This window comes from Microtus oregoni, unplaced genomic scaffold, assembly GCF_018167655.1.
Source record: "Microtus oregoni isolate MIOR12 unplaced genomic scaffold, Mior012 000018F_ref0000195, whole genome shotgun sequence".
NCBI lineage: Eukaryota > Metazoa > Chordata > Mammalia > Rodentia > Cricetidae > Microtus > Microtus oregoni.
The window spans coordinates 37,775,893-37,785,888 of record NW_024543077.1 but is presented as its reverse complement, the minus strand read 5'-3'; the positions used below and the strand labels follow the sequence as shown (position 1 = coordinate 37,785,888).

General features: G+C 40.5%; 1 protein-coding gene across 1 annotated transcript; it reads left to right on the top strand.

Annotated features, from left to right (window-relative positions):
* The first annotated feature begins 686 nt into the window (after nucleotides 1-686).
* Nucleotides 687-1,641, top strand: LOC121458953 (40S ribosomal protein SA-like). The gene has a single exon (XM_041668393.1). It carries the CDS (start codon nucleotides 754-756, stop codon nucleotides 1,639-1,641), a length of 888 nt encoding a protein of 295 aa, XP_041524327.1. The 5' UTR covers nucleotides 687-753.
* The last annotated feature ends 8,355 nt before the right edge of the window (nucleotides 1,642-9,996 follow it).

The window sequence follows — 9,996 nt, the reverse complement described above, 5'->3', positions numbered from 1 at the left end:
GCACGTATACATACATGCACACACAGACACACACACACATACACATACATGCACACACACAGACACACACGCACACACACACAGACACACATGCACGTATACATACATACACACACAGACACACACGCACACACACATACACACACGCACATGCACACACATGCACCTGCACATATATAAATATGCATGTGCATGCCCACAATAGATACAATCAAAAAAATAATTAATTTTTTGACTTCACGACAGAGAAAATCTGAGTGTCTAATAAATACATGGAAAGGTGTTCAACACCATTAGTTTCCAGAGAAATTTAAGGCAAACCCCACAAACCCACAATAAAACACCATTACATGGTGACCAGGATGACTAAAGTTTTTTTTAAAAAATAAACCATAAGATCAGCATTACTGATTTTTTTCTTTGCCTCAGGCTTTAATATGGTTTGGCACAGCACTGTTGCTAATTCTGTCCTGATTTAAAATCTGGATATTCGGTCATCGTGGATTTTTCATTACTTTTTATTCTTAAAGGTACTTATTAAAGTATTATTTACCTTGATTTATTGCCCTTTAAATGTACCCTTAAATTCTGTGCCACAAAAGAGTAATGCATTTACTTCACCCTACTCCTCGCCTTACCAACTGGGTTATTTTGGTGATTAGAAGTTTCACTGGCCTTTCCGCGCTGCCCCGGGACGGGTCCGTACGGCGTTGTTCTTGGTTCCCGACGTAACTTAAAGGGGAAACTTACACAATGTCCGGAGCCCTTGATGTCCTGCAGATGAAGGAGGAGGATGTCCTCAAATTCCTCGCTGCAGGCACCCACTTAGGTGGCACCAACCTCGACTTCCAGATGGAGCAGTACATCTACAAAAGGAAAAGCGATGGCATCTACATCATCAATCTGAAGAGGACCTGGGAGAAGCTGCTGCTTGCAGCTCGGGCTATTGTTGCCATCGAGAACCCCGCTGATGTCAGCGCCATCTCCTCCAGGAACACTGGGCAGCGAGCTGTGCTGAAGTTTGCTGCCGCCACTGGAGCCACTCCGATTGCTGGCCGTTTCACCCCAGGGACCTTCACTAACCAGATCCAGGCAGCCTTCAGGGAGCCACGGCTTCTAGTGGTGACCGATCCCAGGGCTGACCACCAGCCCCTCACAGAGGCGTCTTACGTGAACCTGCCCACCATTGCCCTGTGTAACACAGACTCACCTCTGCGCTATGTGGACATCGCCATCCCGTGCAACAACAAGGGAGCTCACTCAGTGGGCCTGATGTGGTGGATGCTGGCCCGTGAAGTACTCCGCATGCGTGGCACTATCTCCCGTGAGCACCCATGGGAGGTTATGCCTGATCTTTACTTCTACAGAGACCCAGAGGAGATTGAGAAGGAAGAACAGGCTGCTGCTGAGAAGGCCGTGACCAAGGAGGAGTTTCAGGGCGAATGGACTGCACCAGCTCCTGAGTTCACTGCTGCTCAGCCAGAGGTGGCTGACTGGTCTGAGGGGGTGCAGGTGCCCTCGGTGCCCATCCAGCAGTTCCCTACTGAAGACTGGAGTGCCCAGCCAACCACTGAGGATTGGTCAGCAGCTCCCACAGCGCAGGCCACCGAGTGGGTTGGAGACACCACTGAGTGGTCCTGAGCTCTGCAGTTACCTGAGCAAAGGGAAAAAAGGTGGAAGGAAAATAAAGTTCCTACAAGCTGAAAAAAAAAAAAAAGAAGTTTCACTGAAGGAACGTCCTTTATTCCCCTCTCCCTCCCCCGCCTTCTCACACCCTGAAAGACTCTCTCCACCTTCCTGGCTTCTGCAGCATCTTCGTGTTGTTTGCTCTTATCTGAGGACCTGGAGCTAAGAAACACAGATGAGAGAAGATGCGGGGTGTGTCCTTCCAGATCCGGGTTACTCCACTAGACACCATCTTTCCGAGTTCCATCCATTTACCGTAAATTTTCATGACTTCATTTTTCTCGCATCTGAATAGTGTTCCACTGTGTGTGTTGTATGTGCCACATTTTCATTATCCGTTCATCTTTTGAAGGACGTTTGGTTGTTTCCTTTTCCTGGATATTGGGGCTCGGGTCTCAGTGAATACCAATGCACAAGTCTCTCTATACTGCAGCATTGAGTCCCCCCCGGAGCTGTGCAGCTAGGTCACATGGTAGATTTATCTGCAGCTCTTTGAGGATTCTCCACACTGATTTCCAGCGTAGCTGCACAAGTTTTCACTCCCACTAATGGTGAATAAGGGTTCCCCTTTCTCTATGTCCTCCCCAGCATTTTCTTCAGTTTTTTCTTTTATTAATCTTAGCTCTTTTGACGATGAAATAAAAATCTCAAAGTTATTTTAATTTGTGTTTTTCCATAAGCGATAAAGATGATGAGCACTTTTTGAGATATGTCTTGTCCATTTCTATTGCTTTCACTGGTAACTCCTTGATGACTCTCTGAATTCTTCATATATTCGAGAGTTATCCTGCCAGAAACACAGCTAGAACAGCTTGTCTCCCATTCTATAGGTCTCTTCATCACTAAACTAAGTGATTTTTATCTGAACAGATGCTTTATATTTTATGAGGATATTGTCAATTTTTATAGTCCTTGGTTCCTGGACAAATAAATTTAGAAACAGGGAGAAACTTTAATGAGGATGTTGGAAAAAGCCTTAGGTAGTTGTAGTATTTTATATTTACCTAAAAATTATATATATGCAAATTCTATGTTTATACTTATATTTATTAGATACATGCTTATAATTATATATTTGTGTTTGATATATATTATATATACACATAAAAATATCAGTCTAAATATCTATAGAGCAAAAACTCCAGTGCCAGGCATGAGAAACCCCCTTTCAAGTTATTGCTCTGAGTTGCCCGACAACTCCCAGACAACATGGGCTGTTGCCACTGCTCCTGGCTGCTCCCTGAATTTGAAGGTGAATCCCTGTGCTGAGGACACCACACACTTCAGACATAGGACTCAGAAGAGTCAAGCTGGATCTTACCTGAGTGCCTGCTATTGTCTCACTCCCCGAAGGTCCTAGGCAAGCTGCCAAAGGGAAGAACTCATCACCAGGGCTTCTGGTGGAGGACTGACCACGGCGTGCCAGGTCCTAAAAATCCAGTTATAACACAGCTTCTGCATCTAAGATTCAATAAACGTCACAGAATAGGAAATAGAAAGATTATTAGGAACCAGATGATTGAAAAGAATACTGTGAGATTTTTCTTTCCTGGAAATGACAGGTTAAGCTATACCCATTGTCTCAGTTAGGGTTTCTATTACTGTGAAGAGAAACTGTAGCCTGGGCAACTCTTATAAAAGAAAAACGTTCATTTAGTTGGCTTCCAGTTCAGAGGATATAATCATGGCAAGAGGCAGGGCGGCACGCAGGCAGACATGGTGGTGAAGAAGGAGCTGACGGTTCTCACATCTTGACCCACAAGCAACAGGAAGTATTCCGAGACACTGGCCGTGTATTGAGCATATATGAGAACTCAAAGTCCACCCCCCCACACACACAGTGGCACACTTCCTCCAAGGCCATACCTACGCCAGCAAAGTCACCTCCAAATAGCACCACTCCCTGCGAGTTTATGGGGGCCAGTTATAATCAAACCAGTACATCAATGCTATCTCACCAATACGGATGACTAAACAAGACCCAAACAATGACAGCACCAACAGCCACGTGATCGTGAAAGGGGAAAAATCTCACAGGGCCCCACTACGGATGAAGAAGCTACAGGCAATGAAATACTGATGAGAAAGGGAGAATTATCTTTCCAATGAGCCCCTAATTGTTTTCTAAAATACCAAGTTGTCAGTCCTGAAATCATATATATTCCAAGCAGTACTAAATGGACTCAGTGGTTGTATTTACATATTTATGCATACATGTACATATATATAATGCAAATAATAATAATAAAGAGGTCATGAATATGAAAGGGGGTGGGATGTGAGGGGGAACATGGAGTAGTTGGAGAGATGAAACAGAAGAGGGAAATAAGGAATTATAATTAAAAGTTTAAAAACTTTTAAAAAGTAACAGAATGCCATTGGGATGGTTACTCTTGCTGTCAAATTGACTACATCTGGAATTAACTAAACACCAAGCAACTTGGTACACCTGTGAGGGGTTTTTCTTAATGAAGTCTTACGAAACAGGAAGGATCATCTTTAACCCCTATCTTTGGAGGTACGCAGATCTTGAATCGGGTCCACACCTTCTGGTAGCAGCCAACATAAAGAACATGGAAGAAGGAAGCCCTTGCTCCTTGTTTGCTTGCCCTGACTCTCACTGGCAAGCTCGTTCCTTCGCTGGCATCAGAGCCTGCTTCTTCGGGATCCCAGCATGCACTGAAGACAGCTGCGATGTTCAGCCTTATGGACTGAGCAACTGCTGAATTTTAAGATTTTCTACTGGCAGACAGCCGTTGTTGGACTGGCTGGGTCAGAGTCTGCAAATCTACTCTAATAAATCCCATATGTATGAATATACATATTCATATATATATATATATAAGCATATACACACACACACACACACATATATATACACATACATAGATACTCATTCTATTAGTTCCGTTCCACTAGAGAAAGCCTACTAAAACAACCACTGACAAAAATAAAAGAAAGAAATCAAAACTTTCTAAAAATAAAACTGAATCAAGAAAGGAATGTCTCATAATCGCTTTACCTTAACAAAGCATTATACGATTATTTAAAAAGAATAAAGCAGTTACCTAAGATTGTAAGACAACAGCATGATAAGAAGGGAAAATGGCAGAGCAAGAGCCAGCGATCGAACAACCAAAGGTCTCCCTTAGGAGCAGAAAATCAAAGAGGGAGCTACCCGTGTGTCTGACCAAAAACGGACAAATGTCAAAAGCTTGAAGGAATATTTCAATTCAGAGGAAAAAAAAATGTGATGTGATTGTAGCAAACATACTCACTGTGTCCAAAGAGGTGAAATGTGTTTCTTTGTAGGGCGATAGATTCCACTGTCGTTATTGGTTCTCTAAGGTTAAACTTTCCTTGAAATCCTGAAAGAAACTCTGTTGACCCATGCTTATTCATTTTATATATATAATGATTAATACATAATTATAATATATAATATATAACCATAATATATAATTAAATCAATACAAATTGGTTAAATTTCCTGATATATATATAATTTTCACCTTCTATGAGACATTTTGCTGAATGCATTTGCTTCTGTGTCTTTGTCTAGTTTGCTATCAGGCTAAGATTACGTCGAATAATGTGTTACAAGATATTGCTTTTCTTTCCACTTTCTGGAAGGCTTACACAAAATTGATATTATTTTCTCCTCAATAACGTGATAGGACTTACCAATAAAATCAACTTTGGTCTGGAATCGTGTTAGCAGGAATGCTCTTAGCTACAAGAGAAATTTCATTAATGAGAATTTTCAGTGACTTTTGTTAGTTTGCAGATTTCAGGGAATTTGTTCATTTAATCAAAGTTGCTGACTGATTATCATAGTGCTGTTTGATACCATTTACTCGTTATTTTACTGCCATCAGTATTTTTTTATTTTTCTTATTCTTGTTATTGAGTAAAATTAGAGGCTTGACACTTTAACTAACTTTGAAACACTAGATTTTAGACTCACTGTTATTTTTTTCTATGCCTTTTCCATTTGGGACGTCAGAGTATTTTTATCAGAAGCTTATTATTCTCCATATTCTGCTTAGGTAGAGCTTCATTTATGCTCTCTCTATGCTTTATAATTCTTTTTAAGTTGGAAGCTAAGAAATAGCCTGTTTTTAAATTTATAAAGACATTTTGTGCCAAGATTTTTCTCTTAATACTGTTTTACTCTGGGATATTTTTATTTTAACCAAGTGTAAAATAATTTCTCATTTCTCTTACACAGTTATCTTAGACAAACAGAACTATGGAGAAATGTGTCAGTGTCTAAGCTGGGTGATGGGAGTGCACACCTTTAATCCCCAGAACTTGGGAGGCAGAAGCAGGCAGATCTCTGTGAGTTTGAGGCCAGCCTGGTCTACAGAGTGAGTTCTAAGATTGGCTCCAAAGCCACAGAGAAACCTTTTCTCTAAAAACCAAAAAGAGAAATGTGTCAGTTTCTAAATATTTGAGAGCTTCTAAAGTTTATTTTATTACTGACCTTTAATTCACAGTTCTCAGAAAACAGATATCACATGATCTGAATCGGGTTAAGCATGATAAGGCAAAATACGACCCAGAATGTGATCAATTTCAATCAGTTCTCTGTGCCTTTGAAAATAAGGTGCATGGCCGACAGTGAATCGAGCTATTTCCCCACATTTCCTCCAGTTTGGTTTAAGCTGAAGTAACAACCTTTCCTTCCTTTTATTTTGCTCTACTCCTGTTACGGTCAACTGCCAAATTACTCATTTGAAAAAAAAAATCTTTCAGGTCTGGTATCTCAATTCTAATCCTAGTAAACCAGGGGGTGGGGAGTCTTCGCAAGGTCGCGTGTTCAGATCCCTGTCCTCCTCCATAAGAGCTTTCTGAAGTCGGGGTCTAAAGAGCACAGCTGCAGAACTAACTGGGTTCTGATTCCCCGCTTCAGGGGCAGGTCAGCGGGAGTTGATGGCCGATGGGGAGAGGAGGTGAACAGAAGGTACAAACGGTTGTTCTGCTGTTGTGTTCTCAAATGCTGGGTCACCACGTTTTGAGGGAGCATGTTTCAAACCCAGAGCTGTTCGAAGACACAAGAGACACCTAACCTAGGTGAGGCACAGCTCTTATCTCACGGTTTGGGTCAGGGGATGACCACATGATTCTACTAGAGCTAATGAACTCCAGGAAACTGCCAGGAAGCTGTGTTTTTTTCCCCAGTGGACCCAAGAAAGACTGCCACAGAAATCAATACAAATAGAGTCAACATTAAACAGGCGATAGGAGTCCACACGACAAACTTCATCCCCAAACTGTATGCACTATTGTTTCCAGCCATGTCTGAGCTGTGTAATTGTTACATCATTTAATGTCTCCTATTAAATTCTTTAGAGTATGTGATCGATTACTACAATCCAAAGGAGTCCTCATTTATAATGTTCTACCAAATAGTTTTAATTTTCTCAACAGAAAACTATTCTGAATGGGAAAAGGAAGGAAATAAATATCAAGATAAATATTATCAGATTGAAAGATGTTAAAGAAAAAGGTCATAGGAACCCAAAACTAAAACCAGGAAGCCTATAGCAAGGACCACTGAAATATTCTCAATGGCAATTTTTCTGACCAATAAAAAGCCCAGAAGATGAAATTAGCTGACCACTATTAATATTCTCCCATGACTGATGATACGGAAGTCTGTGGCTAGGAATGAAGAATAAACCCAATTCTAGGTGTTATGCAGTCAGTAAACACAACACAGATATGGAGAAGGAAACCAAAAGTTTCTCTGTGAGCTATTCAGAGGAAACTTAGCTGTGTAAAGCCAAAACAGCACTCAGGGGAATTAGGTCAGGATAATCAATTGTTTTATATTTTTCTGGTGATCACGATAAAGACCTGAAGGGTAGAACATTATGAGGAAGATGTTAATGATCAAATAATATGTGCCTAGGCATACTAACAATGAAGCACAAAGAGCATCCACTCCTTGTCTTGCAGCTAGCAATATCACACTTAATATTCACAGCCCAGCTTTTCCATGCAAACATTTCTTTATCATAGGCAATGGTAGAACACGATGGTTTCTTTATCAGTCTCTTCATGGGACAGCAGATGCTATGGGAGAGCATACATACATACATACATGCATACGTAGAGAAAACAGTGACCACTGCTCCCGACTCATGACATTGCACATGATCTACAAAGGAATGAACACGCATGAACTCAGAAAGCACTTTTACAGGAAAAAAATATTAGGAGGATACTATTGTGCCCACTTTACAGATTGAGAGAATCTGGAGCCTATAGCCAACCTGAAGAACCAGGTAATCCAGAGCCTAAATGCTAGTTCCACAACCAAAACGCGTGCTATTCTCCAAAAACGTGTGTTCCTCTTAAAACGGAGAATAGGTGTATAAATAAAATATCTGCACATAATGTCCTCCCCCCCCAAAGAAATGTCAGACAAATGTAAAGGGGGATTAGGGGGTAACAATGCTGACAGGCAATAGTGTGTGACCATGATTTAATAATTTACATTGGTTTTGAAAACACGAACAATAAAAAAGAATTATTATGCCATTGCCTTTCCCCCAAAATAGTGCCCCTCTGAATTGAACAAGCCATACCTGCAATATTGTGCGTAATTCTCCAAACCATGACCTAAGGTGCAATTTGACATCCTTGAACATGCTGAGACTAATTCACGTTGAGGAAGAAGGAAAAGAAAAATTAAAAAAAAAGAAGTGGATGTGAGATAATTAAAGATAGAAACGCGTAGAATGGATACAGTGCCTTCTTTAAAAGCAGGGCAGCCTGTTAGCAAAAAAAAAAAAAAAATCGAAGCCATTCGCCATTGGCCAACATAATGATTGCAATGTATCTGTAGCTCCATCAATTTCAGAAAGGCCCTATCTTAATGCATTCCTCTCATTTTACAAAAAGAAAATTAGGCTAGGAAGAGGAAAGGACCACCATTCATAGACATTCCTTTAAGGATGTGGCCTAAAGGACCTTGTCCATGTTGCAGGAGATGTCCTCATACCCGGGAATATGTGGACACAAAAATTGGCATCCCAAGTTTATTATTTTTAAAATAAAACTACATGAAATCTACGATATAAGAGTATTAGGGTAGATTTTGGCCAAGCTAGGGGTATATATGACCAAAATAGGCCATATGAAATTCTCAAATTATTAAAAAAAAAATCTCCCCAAAACTTCAGTGATGGAAGGGAGTTTCCACCACTTTACACAATTTAAAGGCAAAGTAGATGCTGTATTTATTTCTAGAGCCGTCATTTTGATCTTCCTGGTAGACTGCGTCCGAGGTATTTATTTAGTGTGATTGGTTTAAAATTGCTGATGTAAGTTATATTAATTGGAAGACTTCATCCCTAGGTGGTAGGTCACTTACTTCATGGTTCCACTTTAAAACAAAAAGAATCCTTGCCAATAAAGCTTAGTTCCGGATTCTTCTGCATGTAACAGAAGCACTTGCCTCACACACACCTTTTCTTGGTACCTAAAGCTGTAGGGAGACAGGTAAGGGGCTCTTCCTCTCCCTGTGGTGCTAGTTAGATATTCAACATCATGAAACACATTAAATGCCATTAAAAACCACTGTTAACATTAATGATCAGTCCTTTTTGAAAACGATCTTTCTGATGCTTGTTTTGACTGTTAATCATTTAAGATGCCAGGGGACGGGGGATTTGACTCCTTTATTAACAGCTGTGAGACCCTCTATCATGCCCTGGACCTTGAGTTAAACACTGCCAGCCTGAGAGTCAGCTGGACTACTCTTATATCAGCCCTAAACGTGTTGAACAGTCTAAAGATGCCTTGAGAAATTTGTACAACTGAAGACAGATGCTAACAAGAAATCCCACACCAGCTCAGAATTGAGAATAACAAATGGGTATTTATTTAAGGGTAGACTTACAGATCACAGTCCTCTGCACAAACGGGGAAACAGGAACCTAACCCAGCAGACAGGAGAGAGAGCAGGCAAGGGCTTTACGTTGACATTTACAGCATAAGAGGCCACGCCCAAGTGGGCTGTAACTTAAAGGCTACTGGCTGAAGGAATTTCCTACAGCATCTTCCCCTTTTGTATAAATAAGAGAGTTATAAGCCTAATACAAAATTATATATAATAAGGACAAACGTAAGTATAAAAATTAGAATTACAACCAGCATAAACAATATCAAAGAAGCATGATAAATGTTTCAATAATTATCCTATCCTAAGGAGTCTAAATCTTGTATTATAAATAACTTGGCCAAGTCAGGACAGGAAAGCAACTACAACTATCTAATCTTCAACCCCATCAAAGATCC

Excerpts from the sequence above, each read along its gene's own strand:
- LOC121458953 (XM_041668393.1), top strand. The coding sequence starts at position 754 with ATGTCCGGAGCCCTTGATGTCCTGCAGATGAAGGAGGAGGATGTCCTC.